Here is a 23,724-nt window from a genome sequence, read left to right as displayed (position 1 = left end):
AAGTTTTTAATAATTGCCATTCTGACTAGCATGAAATGGTATCTCATTGTGGTTCTGATTTGCATTTCTCTAATGATCAGTGATGCTGAGCTTTTTTTTTTATATGTTTGTTGGCTGCAGAAATGTCTTATTTTGAGAAGTGGCTGTTTATATTTGACTTTTTGACAGTGTTTTTTTCTTGTAAATTTGTTTAAGTTCCTTGTAGATTCTGGATATTAGACCTTTGTCAAATGGGTAGATTACAAAAACTTTCTCCCATTTTGTCAGTTGCCTATTCACTTTCATGATGCTTTCTTTTGCTGTGCAGAGGATCTTTAGTTTAATTAGATTCCATTTGTCAATTTTAGCTTTTGTTGCAATTGCTTTTGGTGTTTCAGTCATGAAGTCTTTGCCCATGCCTATGTCCTGAATGGTATTGCCTGGGTTTTCTTCTAGGGTTTTTATGGTTTTGGGTTTTACATTTAAGTCTCCAATCCATCTTGAGTTAATTTTTCTGTAAGATGTAAGGAAGGGATTCAGTTTTAGTTTTCTGCATATGGCTAGCCAGTTTTCCCAGCACCATTTATTAAATAGGGAATTCTTTTCCCATTGCTTGTTTTTGTCAGGTTTGTCAAAGATCAGCTTGTTGTAGACTTGTGGCATTATTTCTGAGGTCTCTGTTGTGTTCCATCGGTCTGTATATCTGTTTTGGTACCAGCACCATGTTGTTTTGGTTACTGTAGACTTGTAGCATAGTTTGAAGCCAGGTAATGTGATGCCTCCAGCTGATTCCTTTTGTTTAGGATTTTCTTGGCTATATGGAATATCTTTTGGTTTTATATAAAATTTAAAGTAATTTTTTTCTAATTTTGTGGAGAATGTCAGTGGTAGTTTGATGGGAATTGGATTGAATCTATAAATTACTTTGGGCACTATGGCCATTTTCATGATATTGATTTTTCCTATCCATGAAGATGAAATGTAAAAAATATTGTAAGCAGTCTCTTAGGTTTCTACTGCAGTATGTTTCAAAAGTACCAAGTAAATATAAATCTTATTTTTACTTTTTGAAAAAGTACATCTACTAAAATTAGGCCAGAAAACTGATTTTTTTTAATTTCAGAGATCTTCGATTTTGGCAAACACTCTCTTTCTTTCCATATAGAGAGGAAGAAAGGGAAGGAAGGAAGGAAGGAAGGAAGGGAGGGAGGGAGGGAGGGAGGGAGGGAGGGAGGAAGGGAGGAAGGGAGGAAGGGAGGGAAGGAAGGAAATAATGGTTTTGCCCCTGTCTTTATATATCTATATGTGTCTGTCTGCCTATCTACAAATTGTTTTAAATAGGGTTACAGATTTTAACTCCAACAAAAACACTTAAAACACTTATATTCAGTCTTAATTTCCCTTAGTATGCCAGATATTTTAATGTAGCATATGAAGATGTGTGGGTATATTTTCTGATTTTCTGAGAACTCACTGTTTAGTGTATTTCAAATCATTCTATTCTTTTTTTTTTTTTTTTTTGGAGACGGAGTTTCACTCTTGTTACCCAGGCTGGAGTGCAATGGCGTGATCTCAGCTCACCGCAACCTCTGCCTCCTGGGTTCAGGCAATTCTCCTGCCTCAACCTCCTGAGTAGCTGGGATTACAGGCACGCGCCACCATGCTGAGCTAATTTTTTGTATTTTTAGTAGAGACGGGGTTTCACCATGTTGACCAGGATGGTCTTGATCTCTTGACCTTGTGATCCACCCACCTCGGCCTCCCAAAGTGCTGGGATTACAGGCGTGAGCCACCGCGCCTGGCCCCCATTCTATTCTTAATTGTCTTTTTGATTACAGCTGTAAGTGATTTCCAGACTGATTTAGAGCGTTCTTTTTCAGGTTTGAAATTACAGGGAATGGATCCTATGCTTTCCTGACTGCTGATGGAGTCCATAGTTCCAGAGGATTTATTGATATCAAGTGGATTTGCAGCAAATGTAAATAGTTTTATTTTAATTTTTATTTCAGTAAAAGTTGTTTTCTGATTTTTTAAAAAACTTTTGGTTCTGGGGTACATGTGCAGATCATTCAGGACTGTTGCATAGGTACATACATGGCAATGTGGTTTGCTGCCTCCGTCCCTCATCACCTATATCTGGCATTTCTCCCCATGTTATCCCTCCCCAACCTCCCCACCATCCACCCATCAAAAAAACTCAAAAATAACTATCACACTTCTAAGATAAAAAGAAAAGCTACTAGAGGGATTGTTGGCAAGCTAGCTGAATAGGAAAAGCTCTGGTAGGCAGGTCACAGTGAGAGCAATACAGAAGGCAGGTGATTGCCGCATTTGCAACTGAGGTGCCTGGTTCATCTCATTGGCACTGGTTAGACAGTGGGTACAGCCCAAGGAGGGTGATCCCAAGCAAGGTGGGTCATCACCTCACCTGGGAAGTGCAAGGGGTTGGGGAAGCACCTCTTTTAGCCAAGGGAAGCCATTAAGGACTGTCCCCTGCACTCCAGCCCAGATACTGTACTTTTCCCATGGTCTTCACAGCCTGCACGCCAGGAGATTCCCTCCAGTGTCCACAACACCAGGACCCTGGGTTTCCAGCACAAAACTGGGCAGCCATTTGGGAAGACCTCAAGCTAGTCACAGCAGTTTTTTTTTTTTTTTTTTCATACCCCAGTGGCACCTGGAACACTAGTGAGACAGAACTGTTCACTCCCCTGGAAAGGAGGCTGAAGCCAGGGAGCCAAGTGATCTGGCTCAGCAGGTCCCACTCCCACAAAAAGCAGCAAGCTAAGATCCACTGGCTTGAAATTCTTACAGCCAGCACAGCAGTCTGAGCTCGACCTAGGATATTTGAGCTCAGTGGGAGGAGGGGCATCTGCTATTGCTGATGCTTGAGTAGGTGGTTTTAACCTCACCTGTTTAAACAAAGTTGCTGAGAAGTTCAAACTAGGCGGAGCCCACAGCAGCTCAGCCAGGCCTCTGCAGGCAGGCTGTACCACTAGACTCCCTCCTTGTTGGGCAGGGCATCTCTGAAAAAAGGCAGCAGCCTGTCAGGGACCTATAAGTAAAGCCCCCACCTTCCTGGGACAGAGCACATGGGAAAATGGACAATTGTGAGTACAGCTTCAGCAGACTTAAACATCCTTGCCTGGCAGCTCTGAAGACAGCAGTAGATCTCCCAGCATGGTGTTTGAACTCTGATAATGGACAGACTGCTTTCTCAAGTGGCTCCCTGACTCCCATGTATACTGACTGGGAGACACCTCCCAGCAGGGGCCAACAGATGTCTAATATAGAGAGCTCTGGCTGGCATCTGGGGGGTGCCCTTCTGGAATGAAGCTACCAGAGGAAGGAACAGGCAGTGATCTTTGCTGTTCTGCAGCCCCCTGCTGGTGATTCCCAGGCAAGCAGGGTCTGGAGTTGACCAGACCCAGCAAACTCCAGCAGACCTGTAGCAGAGGGGCCTGACCGTTAGAAGGAAAACTAACAAACAGAAATAGTTTCAACATCAACAGAAAGAATGTCCACTTAGAGACCCCATTCAAAGTTCACCAACTTCAGAGACCAAAGGTGGATAAATCCACGAAGATGGGAAGAAATCAGTGCAAAAAGGCTGAAAATTCCAAAACCCAGAACACCTCTTCTCCTCCAAGGGATCACAACTCCTTGCCAGCAAGGGAACAAAACTGGACAGAGAATGAGTTTGACAAATTAACAGAAGCAGGCTTCAGAAGGTGGGTAATAACAAACTTCTCTGAACTAAAGGAGCGTGTTCTAACCCAATACAAGGAAGCTAAGAACCTTGAAAAAAGGTTAGACGAAATGCTAACTAGAATAACCAATGTAGAGAAGAACATAAACCACCTGATGGAGCTGAAAAACACAGCACGAGAACTTCATGAAGCATATACAAGTTTCAATCAATCAAGTGGAAAAAGGATATCAGAGATTGAGATCAACTCAATGAAATAAAGTTAGAAGACACATTAGAGAAAAAAGAGTGAAAAGAAATGAACAGAGCCTCCAAGAAATATGGGAGTATGTGAAAAGACCAGATCTACGTTTGATCGGTGTACCTGAAAGTGACTGGGAGAATGAAACCAAGTTGGAAAACACTCTTCAGGATAGTATCCGGGAGAACTTCCCCAACCTAGCAAGGCGGGCCAACATTAAAATTCAGGAAATACAGAGAACACCACAAAGATACTCCTCAAGAAGAACAACCCCAAGGCACATAATCATCAGATTCACCGGGGTTGAAATGAAGGAAAAAATGGTAAGGGCAGCCAGAGAGAAAGGTTGAGTTACCCACAAAGGGAAGCCCATCAGATTCACAGTGGATCTCTCGGCAGAAACCCTACAAGCCAGAAGAGAGTGGGGGCCAATATTCAACATTCTTAAAGAAAGGAATTATCAATCCAGAATTTCATATCCAGCCAAACTAAGCTTCATAAGCGAAGGAGAAATAAAATTCTTTATGGACAAGCAACTGCCAAGAGATTTTGTCACTACCAGGTCTACCTCACAAGAACTCCTGAAAGAAGCACTAAACATGGAAAGGAACAACCAGTACCAACCACTGCAAAGACATTACAAATTGTAAAGACCATCAATGCTATGAAGGAACTACATCAACTGAAGGGCAAAACCACCAGCTAGCATCATGATGGCAGGATCAAATTCACACATAACAGTACTAACTTTAAATGTAAATGGAGTAAATGCCCCAATTAAAAGATACAGTCAATACTCATTGGTATGCTATATTCAGGAGACCCATCTCACATGGAAAGACACACATAGGCTCAAAATAAAGGGATGGAGGAATATTTACCAAGCAAATGGAAAGCACAAAAAAGCAGGAGTTGCAATCCTAGTCTCTGATAAAACGGACTTTAAACCAAAAAAGTTCAAAAGAGACAAAAAAGGGCACTACATAATGGTAAAGGGATCAATGCAACAAGAAAAGTTAACTATTCTAAATATATATGTACCCAACACAGGAGCACCCAGATTCATAAAGCAAGTTCTCAGAGACCTACAAAGAGACTTAGACTACCACACTATAATAATGGGAGATTTTAACAAAGAAATGGCATAACTATAGTCATGTGCCTGGTCTATTATTCCACCAAATGCTTAGGAGGAGTTAAAATCCAAGGAATAGAAAACACATGTGATAGATGAAGGAGGCAGATAAGGGAGGAGCCTCAGAGAATCTCTGACCCACCCCAAAAGTGTTTACATCAGATGCTTTTGTGCAGATGAGGGATCCTGCACAAAATGGACTGGGGGCCTGCTTGCACACTGGGAGAATGGGGTGGAGCTACCAGGAATTCAAACCTTATGCAGGTAGAGGAGCCTGGCCTCTTTGGCTTGCATGGGTGTTGGCCTGGTATTCAATATGCCAGCTGGGACCGTTGGCAGGACGCCTCCCTCCACTTTTTTTTTTTTTTCTGAGTGTTTTCTTTTGATAAATTCTGCTCTCCTCACCTTTCAATGTGTCCACGTGCCTAATTTTTCCTGGTTGTGTGACGAGAACCCGGATTTTAGCTCAACTAAGTCACAAAACTCCTGCATCACATAGAAAAAGTGACAGAATGAGATTAAATTTAGTTTTTTAGTATATTGAAAAATAAGGTTTTTTGGTTTCCCATTAAAAATAAAACCCCCAGAAACAGAGAATAGCATGCTAGTTCCAGCAGCAAGAGGGAAAGGGAAATGGGAAATTGTTGCTCAAAGCACAGAAAGTTTCATTTATGCAAGATGAATAAGTTCTATAAGAGGCTGGGCACAGTGGCTCACGCCTATAATCCAGCACTTTGAGTGGCAGAGGTGAGCAGATCACTTGAGGTCAGGAGTTTGAGACCAGCCTGGCCAACATGGTGAAACCTTGTCTCTACTAAAATACAAAACTTAGCTGGCCATGGTGGCACATGCCTGTAATCCCAGCTACTCGGGAGGCTGAGGCATAAGAATTGCTTAAATCTAGGAGGTGGAGGTTGCAGTGAACTGAGATCACACCACTGCACTCCAGCCTGGGCAACAGAGCGAGACTCCATTTCCAAAACAAGAAAAATCAAGAAATTATATTTCATGTTGTATTCTTATAAAACTAAAACGAGGTAGACACAAAGACCATAAGGACATATTTGGAGGTGATTAATATGTTTAGTACCTTAGCCGTGGTGACGGCATCTCAGGTATATACAAACTCACCAGAAAGTATACACTAAGTATGTGCAATATTTTGTATATCAGTTTGACCTCAATAAAGCTTTAAAGAATAAATTAAAAATAAAAATGAGTTATTGTATTTTTTTATTTAAAAGCATTACATTAACATTTTATATTTGGATAGAAAATGAAATAAATTTGTATTTCACTAAAGAAAAAAAATAGGCGCTGTTAACATCCATACATATTTCTTTCAATTCTTTATTTACATGCACAGATTTGCTTCTATTCTTTTCTGTTGTTTAAATATTTGGCCACATGACTTTATTTTATTTTATTTGTATAAATTTAAGGGGCACAAGTATAATTTTGTTACGTAGATATATCACATAGTGGCGAAGTCTGAGTTTTAGTTTATCCATCACCTGATTAGTTTGCATTATACCAATTAGGTTATTTCTCAACACCCACTCCCCACCAAACACTTCAGGCTACAATACACAAATGAAAAATTCACAATAATGTTCCATGCTTTGAATATTATATTTATACATATGTTGCTTCTTTCCTTCTCATCTACCACATAGCACATATAGTTAAATAACATTCCTTTAAAGTTGTCTTATTCTATGCTATTTTAAATGCAAAAAAAATGGCTCTACAATGAAAGCTAAATAAGCTTTTTATTTAGCTTTCATTGTAGAGCCATGTAAAAGACAAAACAGAAATACAAGTATGGAGTAAAAGTTCTGTTCAGAAGTTGTCTTTATAGTCAATTTAGGACAAAATACTTTTCTCCTTTTTAGATGGTGTCTGTTAGCAGAAACTTTCTTTTAGAAACTTTACCTAAAAAACCCAAGTCTTTAAAATCTGGCTCTGCTTTAACTTGTAAGGTATTTCTACATTTTGTACATTGTTGTACATTTACACACTACTGGTTCTATTGTGCATCAAGATCGCATCTCTCTGGCAAATGCTTTTAAATGTGGAGCTACAGTCTTCAGAATACACCTGCTTTCCTGTGATAACGGCACAGCTCCTGTCATCAGTTGGTCCAATCACCGAAAACCTAAGAGATAAAGAATAGATTTTTGAGCATCTATCTTAAAATGATGACGGTATCTTTTTTTTTTTTTTTTTTTTTTGAGAAGGAGTCTCACTCTGTCACCAGGCTGGAGTGCAGTGGCATCTGAGCTCACTGTAACCTTCCACTCCCTGGTTCAAGCCATTCTCCTGCCTCAGCCTCCCAACTAGCTGAGATTACAGGCACGTGCCCCTACACCCAGCTAATTTTTGTATTTTTCATAGACACTGGGTTTCACCATGTTGGCCCAGTTAGTCTCGATCTCCTGACCTCCCAAAATGCTGGGATTACAGGCATGAGCCACTGTGCCTGGCCTGATGTTAGTATTTTTTAAAGTTTTCTCCAGCCAAACTTTTATAGGTAATTCTTCAGCAGCCAACATTTTGCACATGTTTTAGAACGGAATTTTCATTGCTAATGCAGCCTCTTCTCCTCTTTCCTATCTTAGTAACAATGCCATGCAAGCTCAAGCTAGACTAGAAGACATCCCAACTTCTTCCTTACCTCTCAAACCTCCCACTGTATGTACCTGCAATACCTGAGTATTCTATTTCCAGATTATCCCTTCTATCCATTCACTTCTCCCAGTTTCTCAATTTAGACTCAAGCTACCATTATCTCTCCCTCATCTCTAGTCATAGCCTTTGAACTGACCTCCGTAGTTTCAATTTTGTCTCCCATCTATTCATTTTCCAGATAGCAGCATAAATAATTTTGTGTATGATAAGTAGATGCCAAAATAAATGTTTTCAATAAAAACTACACAATGATAGATAGGCTAAAACGATGTGAGTTGGGAGGCAGCCAGCCACCCAGGATTTTGTTTAAGTCAAAATAAAACCTATTAGATGACTCTTAAATTTTTTATATAACTCCACAATATAAGGTAGGACAATTCATGATGTATGAATGGAATGACTTTGAAGAGAGCTATTTCGTAAACTGTTTTTTCTAGTTACTAATGGTAATTTAAGAAAATACAAACTGAACACTATTATAACCAACTGCATGTGTGTTGTTTCCCTTAAATGATAAGATAAAAGCTTTTGGCCGGGCACGGTGGCTCAAGCCTGTAATCCCAGCACTTTGGGAGGCCGAGGCGGGTGGATTACGAGGTCAAGAGATCGACACCATCCTGGTCAACATGGTGAAACCCCGTCTCTACTAAAAATACAAAAATTAGGTGGGCATGGTGGCGCGTGCCTGTAATCCCAGCTACTCAGGAGGCTGAGACAGGAGAATTGCCTGAACCCAGGAGGTGGAGGTTGCAGTGAGCCGAGATCGCGCCATTGCACTCCAGCCTGGGTGACAAGAGCGAAACTCCGTCTCAAAAAAAAAAAAAAAAAAAAGCTTTTAAAAAGGATATGTTACCTTTATAGTAATACTAGCTTCCAAAAAAGTAAAAAAAAAAAAAAAAAAAAAAAAAAAATAGAAATTATAATAAAAATTAGTAAGAAATATTACTTATTTTTCAAACATTGTATTAAAAGCAGGTTCAGGAAATGGACACAACTTCATACATTAGTTTATGTTTATGAAGGATGACAATAAATGTAGAATAGATGTACCTAGAAGTAGATAACTATCAACTGAAATGAACTATCACTCCACGTTCTTTGCTTTTACCACATCTCAATTGTTCTGGCAATATGACTAGTAAATGAAAGTACAGAAGAAAATGTCTAAATGTGATGCTTCAGAATTTTAAAGCACTCTTACATGCAATACCTCATGTTGTTCACATAAGAACAATGTAAAGAAAGTACCATTGTTCTTTTTATACTGATATACAGGTATCAGGCTGGGAGTGGTGGCTCACACCTGTAATCTCAGTACTTTGGGAGGCTGAGGTGGGTGATAGTTTGGAGCTGGAAACCAGCCTGGGCAGCATGGAGAAAACCCGTCTCTACAAAGCACACAAAAAGTTAGCCAGGTATATTGGCACACACCTGTAGTCCTAGCTACTCTGGAGGCTGAGGCGGAAGGGTTGCATTATCAAGTGAGCTATGATCATGTCACTGCACTCCAGCCTGGGCCACAGAGCAAGGCTCTGCTGAAAAAAGAAAGAAGGAAGGAAGGAAGGAAGGAAGGAGGAAGGAAGGAAGGAAGGAAAGAAGGAAGAAGGAAGGAAGGGAGCATCAACATGTTTAGTTGAATTTCTGAAGGCCAAAATTTTTAAATTCATGTTTTCTGATTTCAACTTTAGACCTTTCTACATATTCCAGCTGCTTTTATTTACAGGCGAATTTTGTCTTTGCATTTACCACATAAAAAGATTTGCATAATATTATTTCAAACGAGATTTAAATCAGTTTAGAAATTTAAAAATTATTATGAATTTTGGACAATTAAAATGCCAGGTGACAAATGCTTTCCATCCCCATTTTTCAAAATCAGTTAATATAAAAGAAGAGAGGAAGCAAAAAAAAAAAAGGTAGGGGGAAGGAAAAAAGAAAAGAGAGAGCTAGAAAGGAAAAAAAAAGAAAACAAAATTAAAGATGTGGGAAAATGGAGAAAGAAGACAAAAAGAATGGAAAGTAAGGAAGCGTAATTTAAAAAATAATTCTATCAATAAACATTATCACCCCTCCCTTACAAATAACTACTCACAATTGTGGAACTAAAAAGCGTTCATCTATCCACATCCATAGGTTTCCTTGGGATGTAACATATAATCCAATCCAACCAAAATGCCCAGGTTTTAAACTGTTCTGTATGAACTTCTGCAGAGAAAATGGTGTATTTATTCATTCATTTGTTTAAACAAATTTTGATGTCTTCTACAGAGTAAATCTCTGTGCCAGGCATTAATAAAATATATTTTTTATATACATTAGCATTTTCATAAACAATAGTAACTACCTTACAGCTAATACATGTTCAAAAGCAATGACAATAAACCTCCCATGTTCTTTTTTTTGTTTGTTTTTGAGACAGAGTCTCGCTCTATCGCCAGGCTGGAGTACAGTGGCCCGATCCCGGCTCACTGCAATTTCCATTTTCCGGTTTCAAGTAATTCTCCTGCCTCAGCCTCCCGAGTAGCTGGAACTACAGGCACGCACCACCAGGCCCGGCTAATTTTTTGTACTTTTAGTAGAGACGGGGTTTCACCATGTTGGCCAGGATGGTCTCGATCTCTTGACCTCGTGATCCACCCGCCTCGGCCTCCCAAAGTGCTGGGATTACAGGCTTGAGCCACCGCGCCCGGCCCCTCCCATGCTTCTTAGACAGTGAACCTGCACTTAACAAGTTTTCCCTGTACAGTCAGATTCTGTTTTTGATTTCTCACCAGCTCATCCAAATTTTGAATCACCAGTAAATGCGCCTGTAGCTGTGTGCAATCATGTTGACTCTCTTTCCACGTTTTAAAAGAAGTTGAAAAACAGTAACATTTCCCTTGGTTCAACAGCCAGTCATTTGGGCACAAATAATTATGTCCTGAAGGAAACATAGGGGAAAATTAATTAAACTTTATAGCCAATTGGGAAGATATAAATATTATCAAATGTGATTTCTTGGAAAATAGACTTTACCACCTCATTTTTTGTCATGAAAAAAGCAGTTCTATAAAATGAGAATAATTTACTAACCTGTCTATTTCCTGGAGTTGGACAGGGTTTTGGATGATGGAGTAGGTGAGAACTAAGTTTGTGGATTCTGATCCCCATAATCAGAGGACGCAAATTATAACATTTTTGACAGTTAATTATCAGCTGAAAAAGTAAAAGCTTATTGTTTAACTTCCTCCACTATCTGGTTCTAAGTCCTTTGACATTTCAAGATTGTCTTTGCAGCCTGTATTTCATGTCTGCGAGATTACTTACTATTACTGGTGCATTGGGTACTTATTCTCCTGTGCTTTTCATTCATACTGTTACCTTAGTCTTGAATAGCCTCCTCTTCCTTCTTTACCTGCTAACTTTTTCTTTAATGTACAATTATATTTCCACCTCAAAAAGGAAGTCTTGAACCAGTCAATTTCTGCTGTCTGTAAAACTCAACACTTAGGTATCATAAATGATATCTTTGCTAAAGCAAAGGACAAATAGTTTACATCCTTAGTCACTTGTAAACATCTCCATATCTTCCACGTGATTGAAAGGTTTCTGAGGTGGGACTGTCATATTCATCTTTGAATCTCTTATCATTCAACACTTTGTACGTAATAAGCAATTGTTGTTGAATGTTGAATGGTTGGATTAAATATTTTAAGTTAAAGCATGTAATATTTTCATTGTTAATATTTTAGTATGTCAACTATAAGTCTAAAATTTTATTTAAAAATTAATTTTGGAAATTAAATTATAAGTCCAGCCAAGCTTAAAAAAGTAACCTGAGCAGGTATAACTTGAAGAAGGTTATTATGACCTAAATTTAGATTTATGAAACTTCATATATATTCTTAACTCATTAATACATGCTATATCGGGGCAAGTGTTGCCAATGCTGAAAAAATTATCATTTAAAAAAACTGTGAAAAGATTCAGGATAACTGAATTGTAATTTCAGTTGTACAAATACATATGTTTGCTAAAAGGTATAAAATGACCTCTAATATACCTCTCAAGTTACGATTTGAGAGGTTATATTTATTCATGATTATTAGTGAGAAGGTGTCACTTAGATGAAATAATTTTATTATGTAGATATTGACAGACTGGTCAATGAAGTATTACTGCAGTGCTGCAAAACACAATAAAAATACTCCAAATGATCAGTGTAGCATGGTGTGGATGCTAACTGTCCAAAAGAGTTATTGTAGGTAACTGAGCTTTAAGTGCTATGTTCTATAAGAAGAAGAAATACAGGATGAAAATAAAGTATTTATTGAACAACACTTTGCATCAACTGCTCTCTTAGAGGCTTTACATAATAATGACAACATACACGTACAGCTGTTGTTGTGGGTCAGGCAGGTTTCTAAGCATCTTATATACACTCAGTTTTTAAAATAACTTTGTAGAGTTAAATGACACAAGAGAAGTATGAAAAGGAAAAATCAGAATATAAAAAATTATGCCCAACCATGACCTACCTTTTGACAAATAAATGGCAAAGAGCAAATAAAAGGAGACAAGGATCTATAAATTAAAAGAGGCATATTCTATAAATGATCTATAAATTCAAGAAGCATATTAACCAAATGCAATTATAGTCTTTGATTATAATTCTTAGAAATCCAATGAAAAGAACAAAAAGACATTTTAATGCTGACTATTAGAGGATATTAAGAAGTTATTGCTGGAGAGAGATCCAAGATGGCTGATCACTAGCAGCTCGGGATTGTAGCTCCCAGAGAAAGCACACAGAACGAGAGGATGCCACACTTTCAGATGAATTTTTGTTACCCATGGACCAGAAGATTCCCAGTGGAGGAGCCCCACGGGTCACCACAGCGACTCTTGTGGCCGGTGTGGCAGTTTTGCCAGTGCCCCGGCGTGGCGGTTCTTGGTGCAGAGTAAATGGGACTAGGTCCCCTTTTGGTCGACGTTTGGAGCTCCAAGAAGGCCGAGTTGCCCATTTACCTGATTGAAGAAGGGACTCAAGAGGGAAGCCAGACCAGAGATTCCCCAGGCAGAAAAGTACCATGGATCTTAATGCCGCTGTTTTGGCTGGTGCAGTGGGTTGCTCAGATTTCAGCACTGGGAATCAACAAGTTGGACATCCACTCAGAGACCTAATTTGAAAGCAGGCAATTACAAAGACAACAGGTGGATGAACTCACAATGATGGGAAGAAACCAGCCTAAAAAGGCTGAGAATACCCAAGATCAGAATGCCTCTCCTTCTATAGGGGATCACAGTTCTTCATCAACAAGAGAACAAGGCCTGATGGAGAACAAGTGTGTTCCATTAACAGATTTAGGCTTCAGAAAGTGGATAATAAGGAACTTTAGTGAACTAAAAGAACATGTTCTAGCCCAATGTAAAGAAACTAAGAACTTTGAAAAAAGATTTGATGAAATGCTAACAAGAATAGACAACTTAGAGAGGAATATAAGTGAATTAAAGGAACTGAAGAACACAATACGAGAACTTCACGAAGTATGCACAGGTTTTAACAGTCGAATTGATCAAGCAGAAGAAAGGATATCAGAGGTCGAAGACCAACCTAGTGAAATGAAATGAGAAGACAAGATTAGAGAAGAAAGAGTAAAAAGGAATGAGCAAAGTCTCCAAGAAATATGGGACTATGTGAAAAGACCTAATTTACGATTGATAGGTATACCTGAATCTCATGAAGAGAATGAAACCAAGTTGGAAAATATTCTTCAGGATATTATTCAGGAAAACTTTCCTAATCTAGTAAAGTGGACAATACTCCAGCTAATCCAGAGAACACCACAAAGATATTCCTCAAGTACAGCAACTCCAAGACACATAATTGCTAGATTCACTAGGGTTGAAATAAAGGAGAAAATTCTAAGGGCAGCTAGAGAGAATGGTCACATTACCCATAAAGGGAAGCCTATCAGATTCACAGCAGACCTCTCACCAGAAACCCTACAAACTAGAAGAGAGTGGGGGTCAATATTCAATATCCTCAAAAAGAAGAATTTTCAACCCAGAGTCTCATATCCCACCAAACTAAGCTTCATAAGCAAAGGAAAAAGAAAGTTTTTCACGAACAAGCAAGCACTCAGAGATTTCATCACCACCAGGCCTGCTTTACAAGAGATTCTGAAAGAAGCACTACAAACAGAAAGGAACCACCAGTATCAGTCATCCCAAAAAGTTAACAAAACGTAAAGAGTATCTCTATAATGAAGAATCTACATCAACTAATGGGCAAAATAGCCAGCTAGCATTAAATGACAATATTGAACTCACAAATATTGATATTAATTCTAAATTTAAATGGATTAAATGCCCCAATCAAAGACACAGCCAGGTAAATTGAATAAAAAGTCAAAACCCATCGGTACGCTGTATCCAGATCTATTTCACAAGCAACGACATACAAAGACTCAAAACAAAGGGATCGAGGAAGATTCACCAATTAAGTCGAGAGCGAAAAAAAAACAGGAGTTGTAACTTTCATCTCTCACAAAATAGACTTTAATAGTAACAAAGACTAAAAGAAACAAAGAAGGACATTACATAATGGTAAAAGGATCAATGCAACAACAGGAGTTAATGATTATAAATATATATGCACCCAATACAGGAGAACCCAGATACATAAGATAAGTTCTTAATGACTTATAAAGAGACCTGGACTCCCGCACAATAATAGCGGGAGATTTTGACACCACATTGTTAATATTCAACGGATCAATGACATAGAAAATTAATAGGGACATTATGATTTGAACTTAGACCTGGAATAAGTAAATTTAGTGAATATTTATAGAATTCTCCACCCCAGGTCCACAGAACATACATTTTTCTCAGTATCATATTACACCTATTTTGAAAGTGACTATATAATTGGAAGTAAATCACTCTTCAGCATTTGCATAGCATTTCACAGACTTAAATGAAATATTGGTTGGCTGTTTGTTTGTTATTTTCTTCCCTTATTCCTTCCTGTCTCTGTTGTTAAGCACAATTATTGGCATAAAAGAGGTTTTTAATATCTATTTTTAGATTGCATTCCAGCCCGGGCAATAGAGCAAGACTCCTGTTCTCTCTCCCCCTTTTTCTTTCTCTTTCTTTCTCTCACTAAAAAAAAAAAGGACGTGCTGCCAAAATATAGCACTAACAACAGGGAGCCTGAGGATAATGACATAAAATTCTGTTGAATTAATAGAGTGCCTGTCATTTGTACTTAACAGTTATCTCAAATTTGGACATTAATATATATGCCTACATCAAAAAAGGTGTGATGGCTCTCTTAACTAGATGCTAGTATCTGCAGTTAGACCAAGGCTGCTGAATAATGATGGGTGAAATTAATAGTAAATAGAAACAAATGGGCAGCTTTATCTTTTATAAACAAATTTATTTAATATGGCAATGACTTAGCTTTTTGTGATCAATGGCTAGAGAAGAAAAATAAAATCAATAAATCAAACAAGTATGAAAAATTAAAGGCCTAGAAACATAGCCTGCATCTCAAATAATCCAGGCTGTGGACATATGACTTGAGTTCTTGAGATTCAACTCACCATTTTATTAAAAAAAAAAAAGTTATTGCTAATTTTGTTAGGAATTGTGGTAGACAGAATTCCAAAATGGCTGCTTAGATCCAGCCTCTGGTGCACATGACCTTTGTAATTCCTTCCTGACTGTGGGTAAGACTGTGAATATGATGAAATGTCACTCACATAATCAGGTTATACAGCTTCCATGTTTCAAGAGGGTGTATGAGAGAGACACATGGCAAAGAAATGCAGAGGCCTCCAGAAGCTTAGAGGAGTTATGGCTGAAAGCCTAGAAAGTGGTAACCTATATCCTACAACCACATGTAATTGTTCCAACACTATAAGAGAGAGCTTGGAAGAGGAACCTCAGCTCTAGAAAGATGGGTTGTCTGGCCAGCATCACATCTACACTGCATTACCTGTGAGACCCTGAGCAGAGGACTTAATTAAACTGGGCCATGACTCCCAACTCATGGAACTGGGTGGTAACAAGTATACATTGTTAAACCGCTGAGTGTGTGGTAATTTGTTATATACCAATCAAAAACAAGTGCAGGAGTTACAGTGACATTGTGATTGTGTTATAGCAAAAGATGTCTTTAGCTGTAAGACTCACATACAGAAGTATTTAAATATTAAATGGTATGAGATCTAGTCACTATTTTAATATAATCTAGCTTGGGGGAGTGATGATGGTGGAGATATAGATGGGAAATATTGATGTGGAGATGGAAAATATTGTACCTTTCAAAGTGGTACAAGGAGATTTATTATATAATTCACTCTACTTCCATTTATATGTATATAATACAAATTTAAGTATATAATAAAATAAAACCTTATTAAGTAGGTGTCATTATTACCCCCAATTTACTGATGAAGAAATTGAGGTATATAGAGATTGTTTAACTCTACGTACTGATAGAGCATATAAATATCAGAACTGAAATTCTAACCCTGCTAGCTTAGTTCTACAGCCTATGTTCTTTTTTTTTCTTTTTTAATTATTGTACTTTAAGTTCTGGGATACATGTGCAGAAAGAGCAGGTTTGTTACACAGGAATACATGTGTCATGGTGGTATGCTGCATCTATCTCTCCATCATCTACATTAGGTATTTCTCCTAATGTTAGCCTTTCCCAATCCCCCCCACCCCCTGCTATCTTCCCCTAACCCCCCACCCACAACAGGCTCCAGTGTGTGATGTTCCCCTTCCTGTGTCCATGTGTTCTCATTGTTCAACACCCACTTATGAGTGAGAACGTGTGGTGTTTGGTTTTCTGTTCTTGTATCAGTTCGCTGAGAGTGATAGTTTCCAGCTTCATCCATGTCCCTGCAAAGGGCATGAACTCATCCCTTTTTATGTACAGCCTATGTTCATAACTCATCCCTTTTTATGTACAGCCTATGTTCTCATCCACTGCACTATACTGCCTCCACACTGTATTAGTGTATTAGTCAGAGTTCTTCTTAGCCACAACCAATGGCGTGTGTGTGTGTGTGTGTGTGTGTGTGTGTATGAGTGAGGGGGGAGGGAGAGAGAGAGAGAGAGAGAGAGAGAGAGAGAGAGAGATTGATTTAAGGTATTGGCTCATGTAATTGTGGGGGCAGGCAAGTCCAAAATGTATAGAACAGGCCATCAGGTTAAAAACTTGCTATTATATCTTCAGTCTGAAAGGAAAAATTGATATTATTTCTTCAGTCTGAAGGCAGTCTGGAGGCCAAAATCCCTCTTCCTTTGGGGACCTTAGTAGTTTTTCTAAGACTGAGCTGATTGGATAAGACCAACCCACATTATGGAAGATAATCCATTTCATTCAAAATCTACAAATGTAAAATCCAATTTCATCTAAAACATATCTTCCCAGTGACATCTAGGCTGGTATTTCACAAACTCTCTGGCCTAGCCAAGTTGACACACAAAATTAATCACAGTTTGTTCAATCTACATGAAACATTCTATGATACAGTTATTATTATAATATCCCCATTTGAAAATAAAAAAAAAATTGATGTTTAATTTGCCTAAATTCATGTGACCAGTTGGCTGAAATCTCTTGATTCAAACATAGGTCTATCCCAAGCCCGCACGCTTCCCACTACAGCCCACAGCCATTACACACACACACCTATCATTGGATGCTTGATAAATACGTGGCAAGTTAGGTATGGCAGGAAATCCACTATCATCCTGTTGCTGACTCACTAGGAAAAACCCTATTTTCTTCCTTCTAGAAATCACCGTAACCCTCCTTCCTTTCAACCATTTGATATGCAGCAGTGGCACTGAGGAAGAGGATGTCCTTTTCAGTCCCATACCTTTCTTTACCAGAGCTCTTGGCTTAGTGTGTAACAAGAGTGAATGCAGGAAGAGGGAAGTCAAAACTACATTTATCCCTAAGAGTAGCACATAACAAACAAAAAGAGCATTACCTGATAGACTGCTGATATTTACATTCTGAGAGAAATCCACTTTTTTATCTGTACTCAGTGCAAAGAAAAGATATGAGAGACATTTAAAAATTAAAAGCAATCTAGATACATGAGCATAAAGTACCAGCACAAAATGGAGGCATGCTAACAAAAATTGTGAGTTTCTCTTCTCCTATGCGTCCACTCTCCTCTTCTTCCCCAGATTTAACTACTTTTCACCATATCCGTTTTTACTCCTTTAAGTGCAAATCACAATTCTAAATAATATGTGCAATCTTAGACTTCATATATGATGTTACATTTTTGTATATTATTTTCTTTTTTTCATGGTCTTTTAAATCGATATTCTTAACAGGCATGAGCTCCAGCACTTAGTCTTGATCTTATTTGTCCTTGTTGCAAACCAAAAAAAATCTTTTGACCATATCATCAAGTTCCTTCAGCTTCCTAGTTGTATTATTTATAGTTTGTTTTCATATGGACAGAATTCATTGTTGGCTAGGAACACCGAACAGTTGTTAATTTGAAAAGTCTTTTAATTGTATTCTTAGGCTAGCTTCGTTCTATCTAAAATTAGCCACCCACCTCCCATGTTCTTTTTTGCTGTTGTTTTTCCGAAAGAATGACTAGGAAAAATATTTAATTGATTACTCTTGCTTTAAATCTAAGTTAAAATCAAGATTGCTAATAACTTTGAAGGCATTGGCACAGTAGAGTGTTTTTAGGTACTTTTAAAAATCTGATGCTGGCTGGGAGTGGTGGCTCACACCTGTAATTCCTGCACTTTGGGAGTCCAAGGCAGGTGGATCACCTGAGGTCGGGAGTTCGAGACCAGGCCAACAAACACGAAGAAACCCGTCTCTACTAAAAATACAAAATTAGCCAGCATGGTGGCACATGCCTATAAGCCTCCTACTCAGGAGGCTGAGGAAGGAAAATCACTTGAACCCTGGAAGCAGAGGTTTCGGTGAGCTGAGATAGCACCATTGCACTCCAACAAGAGTGAAACTCTGTCTCAAATAATAATAATAATAATAATAATAATAATAAAACTGATGATAATTTGCTTTGGGGAAAACTAATTATGTATGTAAAACCTTCCTTTAGGTTATGTTTTTATTCATAGTGTTCTGAAATATCTGTCTATCTATCTATCTTTATCATCTCTTTCTATGTATTATCTATTTTGGTGTCCTGTTCTGAACTTAATGGGTTCTTATAAGCTGAAAACACAGTTTTTTGGTTTCCCTTTTACTCTTGAAAAATGGTTTATAATACTTTTTCATTATTTTATGTCTACTTTTTTTCCCACTTATTTTCTTCTTCTAGAAGCTCGTTAAAAGAGCTATTGACCTTCCTGGATAAACAGGTGAATTTTGGTTTTCTGTCTCAGATAGCCTCTTATATTTATTTATGGTTTTTTTTCCCTGACATTTTGCTCTGTGCTCTGGGATATTTGGTTAGCTACCATGAATTTTCAGAAGAAAGGGCACAAGAAATAGCCAAGCTACATAGTAGACCTATACACTACTCCCCTCTCTCACTCCAGAACCAAAACAAAGGGGTATACATCTTATTGCACCAACCGCCAGTCCATAAATCAGGAGCTCTAGCTAGCTCTATCTATATATCTCACTGTTTTAGAGAGTTCTTTGATTTTATTTATTTACTTATTTATTTGCATGATATAGGGGCAAAAGCCACTGTGTAAATGGACCAACAGATTGGCAAAGCACCAATCTAAAAGAGCACGGCTTAGAAAGTCTTTCACTTAATTACTTTGCTTCATTTTTTTGGTTTCAAAGGTTATTTTATTTTTAAATTTAATTGCCAATAAGCATTGTATGCATTCAAGAATTACCTTGTTTTAGACCTTCATTTACCCTCTGACTCTCCTCTCTGAAATGGAGCCCTGACTGAGCTTAGCCATGATGAACAGTTTCCATCTACACTGCAGCTGTCTTTTACGCTTTAACTAAGGTTCTCTCCAATAGCATTATTCTATCCAGCTTTCATCTTCTTTAAAATTTTCTCCCCTTTCCATTCTATGTACTTTGATTAATTTATTCCATTTTGTTATCATTTCTTGTTCTACGGATAGATTCTTGGGGGAGAGGAGATATAAATATTCATGGTCAATACTCCATTTTGACTGGAAGACATGGAAAATTTTAAACGGGTCAAAATCCAAGGACAAATTTTATAGAAACACACATATTGTAATTGTTACTAATTTATTAGAATAAAAATATGGCTAGAAAAAAATATTTTTCTGACTAGTAATTCATCAGCATGTCAAATTTTATTGATTTCTTCCCAATAGCATTTCTCTCTAAAAAAAAAAATTGCATCACTTATGTCGTTTTACCATTTATACTTTGTTGAAGAGAAAACTGATTTACAAGAGAGCATGTTGACCTATAAAGATCATACTCAGTGTCTAACAAGCAACTATCTACTCCTGAATTTTAGGAGCATTTTTAAAGCTATAATAATTAGTACAGTGAATTCAACTTCTTAGAATTGCTGGTTAACAGAAAGCAATACTTACTTAGCTAGATTCATAAGAACTAAAAAATAATTGTTTAACATTGAATGTTAAATAAGTGAAAATTTTCAGATTATTAGTAATTGATATCAATATAGCATTGAACACATTTGAGGTGTATGATTGATATTCAGAGAAAAAATACATTAAGTAGAATACATATTTGGTCTGAGAAAAGTCTGATATTTTCCCTTGTATTAGGAAAAACACAAAATTGCCCAATTGCCCAATACAAAAATACTTCTTACTAAGAAGTAAAGAATCTTCTGCCCTAAAGAAGTTGCTTTAGGACTCACCTATTTTTGGAAATCTCATCTCAAAATCCCCTAAAATCTATTTCCTGTCATGTTATATGTAAGACATTATTCACTTTCGCTCACAGGCTTAAAAGCAAGACAAAAAAAATCAAAGAAACTATGAATTTCTTTGGTTGTTCAAATAGTATAGCTACAGTATACACATATAAATACCACTTCAGGAAGAAAAAAGTCTGGAAGTCTACCTAAAATGGTTTTCAAAGGGGTCTTAGAAAAACTATTTAAATAGTGACCTCACAAAGAGACACCAATGAGCATATACTCTTTTAGAAAAGAAAAATTACTAAATTTTCATTATAGGATAATAAAGTCAACCTCTATTGGGGGTTCTTTATAAGAAAAGATGCAGAATAAATACTAATTTTGCATTTAAGTATTTAATTTTTTTAATGTAATATAATTTTATAATATGACATATACCACTGGTCCGTTTAATTTACCAATTTTGGGCTATAATGCATATCTTATCTTGGCATTAAGAGGAATGAAGGATCAATGTTTATCTTCTGAAAAAGTTCAAAGAAATAAAAATTCATTACTCACGCCAGAACAGGTCAGTCACTGTCATAATGAAAATAAGGATCCCAACGCATCCAAATATGAGCAGAAGACAATAACTTGGATATAGGGAGAAATCTGAAATGTTGAATTTTATTTCGTGAATTTTAAAATTCTTGTGGTTTTTCACTTTATAAACATTTTTCTGTTTCATCTTTATTACAGAGATAATTCATATTCATTTTGGATATGTCATTAGAATGTATGATGAAATGAAAATTTAAAAATAAAAAAGTCGATAATCCCAAACCAAGGAGATACTATTTTTTAATGTTTTGAATGGTACTGAGATGGCTTTGTTAATTATTTGGTGGTGCTTTTGAAGACCTAAAAATGATGTCTTGAATTCCATATATATTATACATACAAAAAATTATGACATATAGTTATATAAATTATATATAATATATTTATTGCAACATATTAATATCTAAAATATAAATTTATGCACTGTAAATGTATATAATACATTATTTTATATATGTAAATTATATAGAAAGAATAACATATAGAATATACATATCTATATCAGGCACAATGATGTGTTTTATTCAATTTAGTGACTCACTGTAAGAAATAAAAGAGGGAAAGAAATATTTATTAAAGTTCTAGTACATACCAGTCACTGTACTGGGAATATTCATGTTTTATTTCACCTTATACATGTAATACATTATATTTTTCTGGATTTGGCTTTCTAGACAGGAATCAGTTTCAGCCTAGGCAGTATTAGATCTCCAATTAATGATACTTATAAGGAATCTATGCTATAGTATTTCGCTGCATTAGAGTTGAAAAGAATAGTTTCCTTACAGATGAATAAACAAGTAACCTCTAGAGAGGGTAAATGGGAACATATATATATATTATAATCCTCTTTCAATTTTATCTACTTCCTTCTACATATTAGCACTTTCAAATAAATTAGATGTATACACTTTTTTTCACAAAATTATGACAGGTTCCTTTTACATGCAGATATCATTTGATTAGTATCTCAATCTAGAATCATTCTAGTAAATTTGCCAGGCTAGTGGTCAAAGAGAAAGCAAAGTAATTTGAGATACTCTGATAATTATTCCCTAGTTTTTATTATTTTGTCTATAAGCAAGCCCTTAATTTCATCATCTTGGTTGTACATTTCACAAAAAAACACATCTTCTAAGTCATAATAAAAGTACTGTTTTTCACATCTAATTACTGTGTGGATGCCTTACTTTAATAGGTTTTATGGATTTACTGCATCTGATTAGCTGTATAGTATATAATTAGAGAATTTACTATATGTAGTATACCTTTTGAAATTTAACACTGAATTGTCTGTATTACTAAGTCCAAAACAGTTTTCTTTCTTTTTCCTACCTGTAGATATTTCTACTGTTCAAGGAAATATGGAAAGACTTCTACTTAGCTGAAGATCATCAAAATACATTTGTGTAATTTTATGAGGAACTACCAATCATAGGTATATGGATCTGCAGTTAACTAGTAATAAAGAACAAGTGCTCATTCCATACATGCCAGGGAGGGAGACTTTAAAGTTCTTGCCAAATAAGATTTATAAAAAACCTAACAATAGATCAAAAATTAATATTTTTATGTAAGCCATGATTTACATACTATATGAAGCCAGTGAACAGAGAGCTGAGTACCTGAAGTGCAGTATGCTGGCCTGTCCTAGCAATGCTTGGCTAGATGCCATTGGCTTACATGGGGCTATATGAAGAAATTGCCCTTCAAAATCTTTTAATGCTACTATTGCAAGAACAATAATTGTATTATTTTATGTGCTTCATGAGAACTCAGGAAAATATTTTTTTTCTGAATTAGGATGAAGATTAATTATATCTATCTTAAGAAATAGGTGTCACGAGGTCAAGAGATCGAGACCATCCTGGTCAATATGGTGAAACTCCGTCTCTACTAAAAATACAAAAAATTAGCTGGGCATGGTGGCATGTGCCTGTAATCCCAGCTACTCAGGAGGCTGAGGCAGGAGAATTGCCTGAACCCAGGAGGCGGAGGCTGCAGTGAGCTGAGATCATGCCATTGCACTCCAGCCTGGGTAACAAGAGCAAAACTCTGTCTCAAAAAGAAAAGGAAAGAAAAGAAATAGGTGTCACTTTATCTTATACACAATGTGAATTGAACAACTAGTCAGGCTTCCCTTATCTCAATAATGACAAGGAAGCTTAGAAGCAAATGTATGACAAGAACAAACATGCCTACAGTAACCTTTCTGGTCCAATTTATTTTCCCATCTGTATCCTTTATTTATAATTTAAATGGATATTATCTTATATGTTATGTATCAATACTCAGATTTTAAGTCTCTGAACATATTTGTGTATTAAAAAGTAGTTTATAGATTAAAAATAGTAAATTTAGTTTAACATCCACATAAAAGCATCATTAGGTAGATTTTTCTTATTATAAATCAATGTACTGAGATTTAAGAAGACTAAATGCTTCTTCCCAGAGCTGTACATTTAGTCTGTGGGCTATAGGGTCTGACTCAAATTTTTTTTTTTGTGGTGGAGTCTCA

General features: G+C 36.8%; 1 protein-coding gene across 5 annotated transcripts in view; it reads right to left on the bottom strand.

Moving 5' to 3' along the window:
- Window positions 1–6,280: 6,280 nt before the first annotated feature.
- Window positions 6,281–23,724, bottom strand: part of KLRF2 (killer cell lectin like receptor F2) — a 96,416-nt gene continuing 78,972 nt past the window's right edge. For 2 of the 5 annotated variants that reach the window (XM_064377637.1, XM_064377638.1), the window contains exons 4-8: window positions 21,165–21,257; window positions 17,757–17,804; window positions 10,527–10,675; window positions 9,848–9,960; window positions 6,281–7,222 (exon numbers count right to left, since the gene is read on the bottom strand). In XM_064377637.1, coding sequence (XP_064233707.1) covers window positions 7,078–7,222; window positions 9,848–9,960; window positions 10,527–10,675; window positions 17,757–17,804; window positions 21,165–21,257 — 548 coding nt within the window. In that variant the 3' untranslated portion in view covers window positions 6,281–7,077. Of the gene's footprint in view, window positions 7,223–9,847; window positions 9,961–10,526; window positions 10,676–17,756; window positions 17,805–21,164; window positions 21,258–23,724 lie in introns of those variants that run through there. The other 3 variants (XM_064377640.1, XM_064377639.1, XR_010343057.1) reach the window with 3 other exon arrangements.

Source organism: Aotus nancymaae, unplaced genomic scaffold, assembly GCF_030222135.1.
Source record: "Aotus nancymaae isolate 86718 unplaced genomic scaffold, 86718_ANA_hifiasm-v0.15.2.pri h1tg000016l, whole genome shotgun sequence".
NCBI classification, from domain to species: Eukaryota; Metazoa; Chordata; class Mammalia; order Primates; family Aotidae; genus Aotus; species Aotus nancymaae.
This window is presented reverse-complemented; position numbering and strand designations above follow the sequence as displayed.